At 38.7% G+C, this 16,181-nt stretch overlaps 1 protein-coding gene across 3 annotated transcripts in view; it reads left to right on the top strand.

The window, feature by feature from the left end:
* The window catches only part of LOC140139339 (uncharacterized), an 81,914-nt gene that overhangs the window by 12,629 nt on the left and 53,104 nt on the right, over nt 1–16,181 (top strand). For all 3 annotated transcript variants that reach the window (XM_072161118.1, XM_072161116.1, XM_072161117.1), the window contains exon 3: nt 10,485–10,658. In XM_072161118.1, coding sequence (XP_072017219.1) covers nt 10,485–10,658 — 174 coding nt within the window. The remainder of the gene's footprint in view (nt 1–10,484; nt 10,659–16,181) is intronic.

Below are 16,181 nucleotides of genomic sequence, written 5' to 3'. Positions count from 1 at the left end.
TGGGTTAAGGGGGTATACTGATAACCCTTTTAGAATATGGGGTGTCAGGGGGTGTTAGGGTGATGGAACAGCCATTAAAGGGACACTCCGTTTTGGGATTAAAGGGGTATTCAGATTTTTTGATTTTTTTTTTCGATTTTTTTTGTATGGAACATGTTTGTTGCATTATTTAAGGAGGAGCGCCCTCAAGCGTTTACACAGCAAATGCAATTAAAGGGGTATTATTTGATTTTTAATTAATTTATCTTAATTTTTTCGTTGGTATACTGATAGCCCTTTTAGAATATGGGGTGTCATGATGGATTAAGAGTGTCATGGTGGGTTAAGGGGGTTAGGGTGGGAAACTCAGGCATAGATATTCGTGTTTGGTCAAACACAACTGTGCCATCTAGTTTTCCTTCTCCTTCTCCTTTTCCTTCTCCTTCTCCTTCTTCTCACGCTTCATATTAACAGGACTATCTCCAAAACTACAATGGCCCCATGGCTCATATTTGGCACACTTAATGGCCCTACCCCATAGATGTGCCTTTTGCCCATTTTGGCCCCATAGGTCAAGGTCACGGGCCCCAGGGGCCCAAATGTAAAAATACAAAGCATGCCGTTTCTCATCAAATAAAGCAGCCTCAGGGCCCTGAGTTGGTGCACTGATAGCCCCAGGAGTACTCTATATTTACATGTATACATGAGCCCCATATGTCATATATTATGGGCCCCAGGGCCCCAAATGTTAAAAAAAAAAAAGGGGCAACAGTTTGACAAGGTTAGCTGTGAAACTACAAGGGCACTAGGGCTCATATGTGGCACACGTATGGGCCTGAACTTGTAGATATGCATTTTACCAATTATGGCCCCAGATTTTAAGGCTAGGGCCCAGGGGCCCAAATGTTAAAACAAAGGGCCGGCCGTTTCTCAGCAAATAAAGTAGCTACAGGGCTCAGATTTGGTACACAGATAGGTTTTCAGTGTAGGGTGATGGAACAGCCATTAAAGGGACACTCCGTTTTGGGATTAAAGGGGTATTCAGATTTTTGATTTTTTTTTTTTTGATTTTTTTGTATGGAACATGTTTGTTGCATTATTTAAGGAGGAGCGCCCTCAAGCGTTTACACAGCAAATGCAATTAAAGGGCTATTATTTGATTTTTAATTAATTAATTAATTTTAATTTTTTTTGTTGGTATACTGATAGCCCTTTTAGAATATGGGGTGTCAGTGGGTGTTAGGGTGATGGAACAGCCATTAAAGGGACACTCTGTTTTGGGATTAAAGGGGTATTCAGATTTTTTGATTTTGTTTTTTTTACTTTTTTTTGTATGGAACGTGTTTGTTGCATTATTTAAGGAGGAGCGCCCTCAAGCGTTTACACAGCAAATGCAATTAAAGGGCTATTATTTGATTTTTAATTAATTAATTAATTTTAATTTTTTTTTTTGTATACTGATAGCCCTTTTAGAATATGGGGTGTCAGTGGGTGTTTGGGTGATGGAACAGCCATTAAAGGGACACTCCGTTTTGGGATTAAAGGGGTATTCAGATTTTTTCATTTTTTTATTTTTTATTTATTTTTGTATGGAACATGTTTGTTGCATTATTTAAGGAGGAGCGCCCTCAAGCGTTTACACAGCAAATGCAATTAAAGGGGTATTATTTGATTTTTAATTTATTTATTTATTTCAATTTTTTTCGTTGGTATACTGATAGCCCTTTTAGAACATGGGGTGTCATGATGGATTAAGAGTGTCATGGTGGGTTAAGGGGTTAGGTGGGAAACACAGGCATAGATATTCGTGTTTGGTCAAACACAACTGTGTTATCTAGTTATCTATGCCTGTGCAACAGGGCATAGATATTCTGCTTATGCTCTTTAGTCTTCTCCTTCTTCTCCTTCTTCTTCTCCTTTTCCTGACCATTCATATTGACAGGGCTATCTCCAAAACTACAAGGGCCCTGGGGCTCATATTTGGCACAAAGATTGACCATACCCCGTAGGTGTGCCTTTGGCCCATCTTGGCCCTATAGGTCAAAGGTCACGGGCCCCAGGGGCCCAAATGTAAAAATACCAATCATGCCATTTCTCATCAAATAAAACAGCTTCAGGGCCCTGAGTAGGTACACTGATAGCACTAGGGGTACTCTATATTTACAAGTATAAATGAACCCAATATATCTTAAGTTATGGGCCCCAGGGCCCCAAATGTTAAAATAAGGAGCAACAGATTGACATGGCTAGCTCAAAAACTACAGGGGCACTGGGGCTCATATGTGGTACACCTATTGGCCCTAACTTGTCGATGTGAGTTTTGCCCATTTTAGCTCCAGATGTTTAGGGCTAGGGGCCCAATAGGGCCAAATGTTAAAACAAAGGGCCGACCGTTTCTCAGCAAATAAAGTAGCTGCAATGCTCAGATTTGAAACACTAATAGGTCTTTAGCATTATATCGTTATATGAATATAAAAGCCCCATATGTCACATAATATGGGCCCCAGGGCCCCAAACGCTAAAACAAAGGGCCTGCTGTTACTCAGTAAATAAAGCAGCTACAATGCCTTGTGTTGGTATACTGATAGCCCTTTTAGCATTAAACATATTATGGGGTGTCAGGATGGGTTAAGGGCGTCATGGTGTGTTAAGGGGGGGGGGGTTAGGGGGGAATCACAGGCATAGATATTCGTGTTTGCTCAAACACAACTGTGCCATCTAGTTCTTCTTCTCCTCCTTCTCCTCCATCAAACACATCATTCTGTCAAGGCTAGCGCTAAAACTACAAAGGCCCTGGGGCCCATATGTGGTACACTTATGGGCCCTACCCCGTAGAAGTGCCTTTTGCACATCTTGGCCCCAGAGGTCAAAGGTCACGGGCCCCAGGGGCCCAAATGTGAAAATACAAAGCACGCTGTTTCTCATCAAATGAAGCAGCCTCAGGGCCCTGAGTTGGTACACTGATAGCCCTTGGGGCACTCTATATTTACAAATATACAAGAGCCCCATATGATATATATTATGGGCCCCAGGGGCCCAAATGTTAAAATATGGTGCAACAGATTGACAAGCCTAGCTCTATAAGTATAAGATGACTAGGGCTCATATGTGGCATATGTATGGGCACTAAGTTGTAGATGTGCCTTTTGCCCATTTTGGCCCTATATGTATAAGGCTAGGGCCCCAGGGGCCTAAATGTTAAAACAAAGGGCCGGCCGTTTCTCAGCAAATAAAGTAGCTACAGGGTTCAGATTTGGTACATAGATAGGTCTTTAGTATTATATTGTCATATGTATATATAACCCCCATATGTCTCATAATATGGGCCCCAGGGCCCCAAAAGCTAAAACATAGGGCCGGCCGTTACTCAGTAAATAAAGCAGCTACAATGCCCAGCTTGAGTTTTCTGATAGTACTTGAGAATTATACTTCAACATATGTACATGAGCCCCATAAGTCAAATATTATGGGCCCCAGGGCCCCAAATGTTAAAACAAAGGGCCGGCCGTTTCTTATCAAATAAAGCAGCTTCAGGGTTCAGAGTTTGTACACAGATTGCACCTGAGAATTATGTAGTTATATGTACATATGAGCCCCATATGTCACATAATATGGGTCCAGGGCCCAAAACGCTAAAACAGGGCCGCAGTAAATAAAGCAGCTACATTATTGGAAATACCAGCGGAAGCGTTAAGGCTGTTCCAGTTAAATTACATACCCATTGGCTGTTCCATTTAATTTACATACTCCCTCTGAAATGTCCCCCAAAAGGCTGTTCCGTTTAAATTACATACTCCCTCTGAAATGGCTGTTCCATTTAATTTACATACTCCCTCTGGAATAGTTTCCCTGAATCGTATTGCATAGCCTCACTGTGAGTAAGAGAGACTGACAACAGCAACCTATGGAGAGTAAGAAAGACGACTCCCTGGGAGGGGACTTTTACAATTTCTTTATTTTAAGTGCTACGACAGTGCAACCTACATTCAATTAAAGCTTGTGACTTGGACTTTCACTTTTTACACGCTTTTCTGCCCGATTAGGCGACTTTTTACAATTTCTTTATTTTACGTCCTCAGCACTTTAAGTTTGGGTACACCGATAACATGCGGGTATAGCCGTATTTGTGTACAAATATATAGCCTTCTAGTTTAAGGTTTGTTGTTTTGATCATTTTATTGGTCTAACAAATGACCATGTTCCCCCAGCTCCGAAAGGTTACGGTTCGCTATCTCTAAGGTTCGCTATCTCTAAGGTTCGCTATCTCTAAGGTTCGTGATAGCGAACCTTAGAGATAGCGAACCTTGATAAATTAGGGATAGCGAACCTTAAACAACATTAGTGATAGCGAACCTTAGGTATAGCGGACCTTTATTGCAATTAGTGATAGCGAACCTTAGAGATAGCGAACCTTAGAAACTTATAAATTAGTGATAGCGAACCGTATTCAAAATTAGTGATAGCGAACCTTATTTTAAATTAGTGATAGCGAACCTTATTTAAAATTAGTGATATCGAACCTTAGAACTAGCGAACCTTATTCTAAATTAGTGATATCGAACCTTAGAAGTAGCGGACCTTTTTTTAGGTATAGCGAACCTTTTTTCTCTATTAGAGATAGCGGGGTTCTGATCTCCATAGACTTTACACGTTAGTGATAGCGAACCTTAGAGATAGCGAACCTTAGAGATAGCGGACCTTAGAGATAGCGGGATGTCACCCTCCGAAAGACCCCCTAAATTTGACCAAAATATATTGAGCTCCGAAAGACCCTTGATTTTGATAATTTGAGCTCTAAAAGATGCCTAAATTGGCCATTCCTCACATTTCTGGGGGTTTTTTCAGTCAATTTTCAATCAGAAAGCCAATAACCCTGACCTTTATAACTTAAACTTTATTTTCATGTAATTGAACATGTAATTCATTCAACAAACCAAAATGAGTGAAATGCACCCCGATTCTAAACTAAATTGTTGCATTTACACACACATTAGTGGCGGCACCAGGAATTTCTTTCTGGGAGGGGGGGGGGGGGGGCAAAGTGAATATGATACAAATTGCAGGGAGTACTTCACCATACCATGTCCCCGAATCCACCAAAAGGTGTGAAAAGTTGTTCAGATTTGTTCACTCTTTTTTTTTTTTTTTAATTACATTCTGATAAGAGGAATATCCTTCCAATATCAAATAATTTTGAGTTTTTGAAATTGGTGATATATACAAATTTTATGGCAAATGATTAAAATTTGATATATTTGATATTTAACAGTCCTCAAAGTAAAATGAAATTTCTTTTTATTTTCTTTATATTTTCTCATTTTCATTAATTTGTGATCTGTGAAAAAAACTGAACGAAGCCAGTTGCGGTTTTGATGTGATTTGGGTCACATTTATTGGAGAAACAATTTTGCATATTTTATTTTCCGTACAGAGAAAGAGGCTGACACAAATTTCCTTTGTGACAGACCTACTTTTATACTCCTATGGAAAGCTTTAACTCTTTATATATAGGCCTAAACTGTTTTCTTCTTTGCCAATTTTTACTTTATTTTCAATGCACTATTCAAAAACACAATATTTTTCCTGAAAAATGACAGTTTTCTTCCAAGGTCGTAACGTTGCACTTTTCAAGGCCAAGTACATTTATAACTCATTTCAATAAAAATAGATAAGCAACAATACAATTATTTAATTATAGAAAATAAAACAACTTGAAAATAAAAGTGAACTGTCACATTTCATAGATTCATCCACGAAAATATGAAGAATTGAATTTTGCTTTTTTATTTACCTGTTCTAACTTTTGGAATAGCTCTTTTAGATACAAAACAAAACATTAAATTAACAAAATAAAATAAAATATATATGGTTTAAAATATAAAGTAGATTCGAAATAACAGTGGAGATGTGCCATGAAAGTAAGTCCCAAAATATTTGGGTCAACATATATTCATTCCCAATTTCAAATCTATGGTAGCACAAAGGGCAAATATTTTGTGAGGCTTTGTAATATGTGATAGCAAGAAGTTTTTCTAGGTTGATTATCTAAACACCAGCGTTCGAAATTTTGGTTGTCCGTTCGCCCGGGACAACTAAAAAAGTCGCCGGACAACCAAGAATACTGATTCGGTTGTCCACCGGACAACCATAAATCTGTAGCCTTTGTCACCGTTGTAGGCCTACAGACAACCAAAAACTTGAGACGGACAACCAGAAAATGTAATCTGGTTGTCTGTGGGACAACTTGAACCATTTATTTTTGCTTAATTCAAACACTGCTAAACACATGTAAAATGAAGCACAATATCTTTTATATCTGAATCTAGTTTGTAAGAAAGACTTTTAAAAGCACTTTATATTTTATTTGCATTGTAGGTTATAGAGAAGTATAAACACTCTTTTATACTTGAAATTTGATGTAAATTTTGCTTTGCCCCAGAATATTATTTAGCCCTAAATTATGCCTTTTAATGTATGTATGATAAATAGTCAGTATCTCATTTTTAAAAATATCATAAAGGACTGCAGAGTGACCTTGTCTTTGAAATGCATTTGTTTGGTTTTGCCTTACAATGCACTATATTTTTGTGAGGAAGGAAATTCAAGGTTACAGTAATTTGTAGCCTTGATTTGCAATATATGTGACAAGATCTGGTCCATGGGGGCCAAAGGCGGCAAATTTGAAGCTGAGATAAAGGTAAAAATATTGTGTAAAAAACAATAAAATACATAAAATAGACATCAAAAAAATTTTGCTTTGCCCCAGAATATTATTTAGCCCTAAATTATGCCTTTTAATGTATGTTTGATAAATAGTCAGTATCTCATTTTTAAAAATATCATAAAGGACTGCAGAGTGACCATGTCTTTGAAATGCATTTGTTTGGTTTTGCCTTACAATGCACTATATTTTTGTGAGGAAGGAAATTCAAGGTTACAGTAATTTGTAGCCTTGATTTGCAATGTGACAAGATCTGGTCCATGGGGGCCAAAGGCGGCAAATTTGAAGCTGAGATAAAGGTAAAAATATTGTGTAAAAAACAATAAAATACATAAAATAGACATCAAAAAACTTCATAACTTTAGAATTAAGTATGCTAGACCTTTGGTGTTTTCAGTAAATGATAGCTAATTGTATGTATATAATGTAATAATTACAGTAACTCAATTGTCAAAAATGCCTCCTTTGGTCCCCGGACCAGATTGTGTCACATATGAGTTATTTTTGGTTTTTTCTTGTATTTCTTGAAATAATGTGCCTTAAATCCTTCATCTAGATCACTTCTCGAGTGGATTACCGCAACAAGGTTTCCAAATTGTCCATTATTGCCTCTTTTGTTATTTACCATATGCCAAAGGTCTTGGGGAAAAAAAAAAAAAATAAATAAATAAATAAATAAATAAAAAATAAATAAATAAATAAAAAAAAAAAAAAATAAATAAATAAATAAATGAAATAATAAATAAATAAATAAATCTATATAAATAAAAGGAAGGTTGCCCATCTTGTGCGCGAGTGTTCTCCGAATTGCCTAGACTTTCGACTTTGATTTAGTGGGATATTGATCGGGTACATATTGCCATTTTTCCATCAGACATTCGTTTTTGCAAAAATTGATGGTAACTAAGAGAATAACATAAAAAACTGTCGTGTTGCTATGCAAAATCGCATGCAGTGGCATTCTGGGTAATAAGGACAGTGTGAACCGCGTAATAATATTTCCATTAAAAAACCATACGCAGAGCAACATTGCCCTGCTTTCTGCCAACTGCGAGGTGGCCAAGAAATGATTCAGGCTATCTAGATGCACAACATCGCGTACTTTAAGAATGATCTTACAAGCTTTTCGCCCCTACGCAGAGCTACGCACCCCATTTTCCGCCACTGCACCGAAGTTGGCAGCCTAGAGATTAAGGCTACGTCGCATGAATTTTATTATTTATTCTAGGCCTATGAATCGTCGTTTAGTTTTACAGCCAAATTCATACGGGAGGTTGAGGAATATACAGGGAACGCATTGCACTTTATTTGGTTGAAAACGGTCAAGACCAAGAATTGGCCCCAAAATCAGTGAAAATATGGTTAAAACCGGGTTTTTCCGGGATTTTTGTTGTCAAAACTCAGTGGTAGCGCGCACCGTAACTAACTGGCAGCAGCGCGTTGGCGTTAATACGTCGGCGACGCCCAGACTATGGGCGACGGAGCAATAATGACGCAAGACGCACGGGTGCATAATATGCACAGCTGAGCAATGTGACTCGCGATGTACGGGTGCATAATATGCACAGACCAACTTCCGCACCAGAGAAATAGAAAAAAAGAAAGGAAGACAAAACTGAAAAGGTATATGCCTGTGGATGGGTCGGGTTGTGGATTATATGCATGGTACTGGATTCGGTTAAGAGATTACCCGCCAAGATGATAAAAAAATTGTGAGGATACGAGAGGAAAGAAGGAAGCTAAAAATGAAAGACTAACTGACTGACTGACTGACTGACTGACTGACTGACTGACTGACTAACTAACTATCAATAAATGAATAACATGGAAACGGAAATCACAAGCTAAGCAGCATGGGAACAAAATAGACCTATGCAAAAGAAACTGAAGAGAAGAAAGGAGCTAAATGAATTTTAAAAAAAAAGACAAAAAAAAAAGAAGACAAAAAAGCTACGGGTAGGCCTATTATACGGGTTATGGTTACAGTAACTAAATGAAACGGGAGCAAACTAAAGAGGGAAAGAAAGAAACTAATCAGGAAAATTAAGGGGAAAAAAGAAGTTAAAATTAGAAACTAATCAGGAAAAATAAGAAAAATAAATAACAACTGAAGGAAACGGGAAATCACAAGCTAAGCAGCTAATAAAAATGAAGCTATAAAGGAAACATTATAAGAAAGGATAGATTTAGAAAATAATGGGAATGGGGTTAGGCCTAGATAGATAAATAACATTTTGTTTTAATGGAAACAAACTGGGCCCATGCAGAAGAAACTGAAAAGAAAATGTAAATGCAAGAAGGGACAGGTTTAGAAAAATAAAATTTACCTTTCAATGATTCTACCTTTTCAGTAATTCCTCCTGTTTTAGTGATCGCTCCCATTTACTCATCTAGCGGGACCAGCAAGCGCTTGGTATCCCGCTAGTAAATAAATAAATAAATAAATAAATAAATAAATAAATAAATAAATAAATAAATAAATAAATAAATAAATAAAATAAGTAAATAAATCAATAAATAAATAAAAATAAATAAACAAATAAATAAATAAAAAAATTTAAATAAAATCAAATAAAATATGAGTTAGTTAACCCCTAGACTGAACTCATTGTGTACATTTTAAAACTTATAGGTATGGGCTAAATAATTTGCTACAAAGTAAACCAATACAATGTCAGTAACAAAAGTTACAACCCAATAGGTTTGAAGAGACAGGGGTGGCGGAGCAGGTGAATGCAGAGCAGGTGGATGCAGCGGTGGAGAAGATATGTTCAATATATGATGCTTAACTCATGATTTTTGTTTGTTAAAAGCATAAAAACGCACTAATTAAATCACCTACAGTTCAATTGTCAATTATATATTGTCAATAAAACGGAAATATAGATTGGGATTATAAGATTATATCTGCAAAATACTAGAGTGATCCAATGTAGCATTAACATTTGACATCATTTTATGTGCAGAAAAACAAATTTCAAAATCAATTGATGTCTGTGTATTAGTCATTAATTAGTCATTTTAAAGAAAAACAAAAGGATTTTGAACCCAAAAATAGTGCAATTAATTATAGAATGGTAATACCTAAAACATATCAGAAATAATTTTTGATCAATTTTGCCCTGTTTTGGAAATTACACCACATTAAAACTAAACTGTCATTTATTAATAATGGTTTTATTCTCTAGAGCCTCTCTGCAATACATATGTGTGGTCAGAATTTTAGCTATTGATTGTTTAAACTAGACTACTAGTATATATGGAACTTTCACATTGGATATTAGCCTAATTGATTTCTGGCTATAAAGTAAATTCTGACTGTTACTGAAATAAGTGAGTCCTTTTTAGACTAAAACTGAGTTATGGTCCCAACTAAATTCAGGTGAACCTGGACTTACTTTTTTTACCCAAATCAAGTCCTACATGTATTTTCAATTTTGCTCTCTATATTTATATACTGTAAAATAAGTGTGTGTTTAAGAATGTGCTCTTAGGGACTGTTCACAAACACTTGTTGGGGGGGGGGCTGATGCCAAAAAAGCGGCCCTTAAAAGTTTTGACTCCCAAGGGGGGCTGAAAAAATTGACCACAAATTTACCGGGAAAATTGAGTTAATATGCTTTTTTATGGTGTTGACCCACAACTTTTATGTCAAAAAGGAGGGCCCTGAAATTTTTGAGATCTGAAAAGGGGGGCCCGAAAATATTTTGTTGTGAATTTCTTTTGCATCAGGCTGCCCTAACAAGTGTTTTTGAATTGGTCCCTTATATCTATATCTCTATAGGTGTAAGTACATCATCAAAAGGAAAAGTATATGGGGCATACCTTCCACCTGAGATTCAACATCAGATGAAGAAAGCTGCTGCTGATGATGCATATGATGATGATGCAAGTGGTGGTGAACTAGAAAAGAGAAAGAGTGAAGATGGAGAAAGCAGCACAGAAAATGAAGACAATGGTAAGACACAATTTAAAGGATATTCACAGATTTGATTTAACCCTAACCCTACACGTGGTTTTTTGCTATCGGAAGGGAAAGAAGAAACGAAAAAGGAGAGAAGGTGAAGAAAGAAGTCACTTGGTACCACCGGGATTCGAACCTGGGACCCCTCGCATGCCACACACACGATCACCAACATGTAGCTGCCGAGGTTTGGCTGCCCCGGCCAGCAATTCCCTGGGTATTTATGACTTAGGCTGATTGCGTCATCAAGTCACATGGAATGCATGCACACAGAGTGGTTTTAATAGTGAGCTTTAGTGAGACCTACAATCTTAGAAATATTTGTTCGAACACTTTTAAGGCCATATTGGAAATGGTCCCCCTTCTACCCCTGTACAATGTTGGCATGCCCAATATGCTCATATTCACCATATCTTCTCCCAACATTGTTTGGTGGGGAAAGGGGAGGGGGCATGCTTAAGATGAACGTTGAGACAACACTATTATAATTCTTATTTTCCAGTGACTCATATAGCGTGTGCACTATGCTAAGAAGAACATGGGAATTACAGTGGGTGTTCGAACACATTTTTTTCGGGATTGTAGTTGGGTTAGGGTTAATTTTCTGGTATGTCTTATTTTAACTTTGTGATGTGTTACATTGGGCTATTCCAGTTGAAATCCACACTCCCCCTGTGGAAGATTTTGGAAATATGTGCCATAGGGGGAGTATGGATTTCAAATGGAATGAGCACATTAGACAGCTCCATTTGAAACTCAGCCTCCCTCTGTGGGAGATTCAGGTTAAATCTTGCTCGAGAGGGTGTATGAAATTCAATTTGAGCTGCCTAATGTGCTAATTCCATTCAAAATTCATACTCCCTCTGCGGAACATATTTCCAAAATCTTCCACAGGGGTAGTGTGGATTTCAACTGGAATAGCCCATTCCATTCAACAGCAAACTTTTAAAATGTGACGATCAGGTTTCCATAAAACAATATTTGAGATTGATCAAAATAAAATCTCAGAATGTCACTTTAACAACTTGTTGTTTCTTGAGGTTTGTGGTACAAATAATTCTTTCTCTTAGGTGATCAAAACAAAACTTGCCCTAGGGAGTCATACCCAGGACCCTTCAGTCCAAAGCTGTCAAGCACTCAAAGTATGCTATCAAGAAAGATATAGATGTACATCTAATGCAAGAAGGCCTTATATATCTGCAATAACTGCCCTAATTAAAAATAGACATGTGACAATTTCTGTATCTTATATTGTAACACATCTAAAAATAAGACACCTAGATACGGACTTCTTGTATTAATCCCTAATCAAACCAAATTCCACAAACCTTCTTTTTCACTTTTAAAATGGAATTGTCAGAACAAAAAGCAAATGAGATTTGCTGCAACATTTGCTGTTTTATTTTTTAAAACAAGAAAAAACGAAAGATAAATAAATTTTAAAAAATGTGTATAGTTTTTACAGCAAATCTGCTTCTGGGTCTTACATGTACTTTCTACACAGCAGCCAAACCATCTATCTATACTAATAAAATAATAAGCGGTCTCTATCTGTCTATCTGTGTATCTATCTGTCTGTCTGTCTGTCCGGCTATGCATTTCGCCGCACTTCGATGCATCGTGCTGAAATTTTGGATATAGGTAGGTATTGGGAAAAGCATGTTGGCCATGTGGTTTTGAGGGTCATCGGAGGTCAAGGTCAAAGGTCAAAATTTCAAACTTTGTCCAATCAGGCCCAAATTTGGTGGGTGGAATCCTTGATAGGAGGGGAATATAATGTGCGAAATAAAATCAAGGTCAACCGAGGTCAAAGGTCATTACGGAGGGGTCAAATTTCAAACTTTGTCCAATCGGGCTCAAACTTGGTGGGTCGAAACCTTCGTACGAGGGGAGCATGAAAAACATTATATGGAGGTCATCCGAGGTCAAAGGTCAAAGGTCATGGATTTCAAACTTTGTCCTATCGGGCTCAAAATTGGTGGGTGGAATCCTTGATGCGAGGGAATATATGCATAAAATAAAATTGAGGTCAACCAAGGTCAAAGGTCATGTAGGGTTTAGATTTAAACATTACCCTATTGGGCTTAAACTTGATAGGTGGAATCCTTTGTATGAGGGGGGCATGAAAAAAATTACACCAATGTCATCTGGGGTCAAACAGAAATGCTATCATGCCAGTGCTCTCACAGCATCAGGGCTCTCACAGCTGCAGGTGCACTAGTCTTTACTAATAAAATAATAAGCGGTCTCTATCTGTGTATCTGTCTGTCTGTCCAGCTATGCGTTCCGCAGCGCTTCGACGCATCGAGCCGAAATTTCGGATATGGATAGGTGACGGGCAAAGCATGTTCACCGGTGGTTTTCTAAGGGCCCCTCGAGGTCAAAGGTCATCTAGGGGGAAAATACCCCAACTGGATAGCAAAAGCAGCAGCAAGTGGATACAAAGATGTGTAATGGGCAAAACTTCGGATATGGATAGGTGACGGGCAAAGCATGTTCACCGGGTGGTTTTCTAAGGGCCCCCTCGAGGTCAAAGGTCATCTAGGGGGGAAAATACCCCAACTGGATAGCAAAAGCAGCAGCAAGTGGATACAAAGATGTGTAATGGGCAACTCTGGACAAGTTTCATTCAGCTTTTGGCTGTTTGCCCAAATTGAAATGCACTGTAATGTCTACCCAGAATGCATTGCTGCAAAGCTACAGGTGCACTAGCATTAAGAAAATAATGAGCTCTGTGTGTTCGATGGCAATGCGTTTCTCCGCGCTTCGACGCATCATTCCGATATTTCGGACATAGATGGGTACCGGGCGTGCGCTGTTTACCGGGTAGATTTGAAGGTCATCGGAGGTCAAGGTCAAAGGTCACTGATTTCAAACTTTGTCCGATCGGGCCCAAACTTGGTGGGTGGGATCCTTGATAGGAGGGAAATATATGTCCAAAATAAAAGCCGAGGTCAACCGAGGTCAAAGGTCATTACGGAGGGGTCAAATTGCAAACTTTGTCCGATGGGGCTCAAACTTGGTGGGTGGGATCCTTGATACGAGGGGAATATATGCCCGAAATAAAATCGAGGTCAACCGAGGTCAAAGGTCATTACGGAGGGGTCAAATTTCAGACTTTGTCTGATCGGGCTCAAACTTGGTGGGTGGGATCCTTGATACAAGGGGAATATATGACCGAAATAAAATCGAGGTCAACCGAGGTCAAAGGTCATTACGGAGGGGTCAAATTTCAAACTTTGTCCGATCGAGCTCAAATTTGGTGGATGGAATCCTTGATACGAGGGGAATATATGCGCGAAATAAAGTCGAGGTCAACCGAGGTCAAAGGTCATTACGGAGGGGGTCAAATTTCAAACTTTGTCCGATCGGGCACAAACTTGGTGGGTGGAATCCTTGATACGAGGGGAATATATGCCCGAAATAAAATCGAGGTCCACCGAGGTCAAAGGTCATTATGGAGGGGTCAAATTTCAAACTTTGCCCGATCGGGCTCAAACTTGGTGGGTGGAATCCTTCGTATGAGGGGAGCATGAAAAACATTATATGGAGGTCATCCGAGGTCAAAGGTCAATGGTCATGGATTTCAAACTTCATCTGAGTTCAAAGGTCATCTGGGGTCAAAAAGTATCTCTATCACCATCTGGGGTCAAAAAGTATCTCTATCATGCAGATGGTGCCCTCATTATAGCTACAGGGCTATTACAGCAGCAGGTGCACTAGTCTATACTATAATAATCATAAGCTCTGTCTGTGTGTCTGTGTGTCCGGCTATACGTTTCGCCGCGCTTCGACGCATCGTTCCGATATTGTAGCCATAGATGGGTACCAGGCAGGCGCTGTTTACCGGGTAGTTTCAAAGGTCATCGGAGGTCAAGGTCAAAGGTCAAAATTTCAAACTTTGTCCGATCGGGCCCAAACTTGGTGGGTGGAATCCTTGATGCGAGGCGTAATTATGCGCGAACCAAAAAGGACGTCAATGGTTATTTCGATGGGGTCAAATTTCAAACTTTGCCCGATCGGGCTCAAACTTAAGTGGGTGGAATCCTTCATTATGAGGGGAGCATGAAAAACATTATATGGAGGTCATCCGAGGTCAAAGGTCAAAGGTCATGGATTTCAAACTTTGTCCTATCGGGCTCAAACTTGGTGGGTGGAATCCTTCATACGAGGGGAATATAAATTTATGTGCAAAACAAAATTGAGGTCAACCAGTGCTCTCACAGCATCAGGGCTCTCATAGCAGCAGGTGCACTAGTACTAATAAAATAATGAGCTCTGTGTGTCTGTCCGGCAATGCGTTTCGCCCCGCTTCAACGCATCGTTCCAATATTTCGGACATAGATGGGTACCGGGCGGGCGCTGTTTATCGGGTAGTTTTGAAGGTCATCAGAGGTCAAGGTCAAAGGTCATGGATTTTAAACTTTGTCCAATCGGGCCCAAACTTGGTGGGTAGAATCCTTGATAGGAGGTGAATATATCGCATAAAATAAAATTGAGGTCATCCGAGGTCAAAGGTCATTACGGAGGGGTCAAATTTCAAACTTTGTCCGATCGGGCTCAAACTTGGTGCTTGGAATCCTTCGTATGAGGGGAGCATGAAAAACATTATATGGAGGTCATCCGAGGTCAAAGGTCAAAGGTCATGGATTTCAAACTGTGTCCTATCGGGCTCAAACTTGGCGGGTAGAATCCTTGATATGAGGGGAATATATGTGCAAAACAAAATTGAGATCAACCCAGGTCAAAGGTCATCTGGGGTCAAAACTTCAAACTTCGCCCAATCTGGGGTCAAATGGCTAAAAGTATTCTCCATATCACGGGAGCATGAACAAAATCAAACCAAGGTCACTCGAGGTCAGGTCGTATGGGGTCAAATGTTAGAGTATGTCCATTGGGCTTAAACATGGTAAAAAGAATCATTGATATGTCAGGAACATCAACATGTCATAAAGTCAAAAAAGGTCATCAGAGGTCAAGCAGTATCGCTATCATGCAGCTGATGCCCTAGCTACAGGGCCATTACAGCTACAGGCGCACTAGTTAACAAAATAATAGGTTCATCAGGAAGTTTCCTGGTTGATTAGATTAGGCAAAAAAAAAAAAGGTTCGTCTCAAAGCTTGCGCACGCGTTTGTAAAATCCCACGATTTGACAAAAAACAAATGCGGAAATTGTTTTTTCCAGAAAAAAATCGGCGAAAATCAGACTTTTTCTCAAAATACCATGAAAAAAGTCGGGAATAAAAAAAAAAAAATCGCATTTCGCATTTGTTTTAAATTTCTCGTGAGCTTTGAGACAAACCTTTTTTTTTTTTTTGGCCTTACACGCATTCCAATCAAAATGCATAGACAAACTATGTCAAGCATAGCAAGAGATATCATTCAATTGCAAATTAAACTAGAGCCAAGTACAATAACCATGCATGCACTTAATCAAATTGGAATTTAAATTTGAATCACCATTATGTGAGATATTTTAGGGAGATGGTATTCAATTACAGATGAAAGCCATGCAC

The sequence above is a fragment of the Amphiura filiformis genome, chromosome 18 (assembly GCF_039555335.1).
Source record: "Amphiura filiformis chromosome 18, Afil_fr2py, whole genome shotgun sequence".
Taxonomy (NCBI): Eukaryota; Metazoa; Echinodermata; class Ophiuroidea; order Amphilepidida; family Amphiuridae; genus Amphiura; species Amphiura filiformis.
This window is presented reverse-complemented; position numbering and strand designations above follow the sequence as displayed.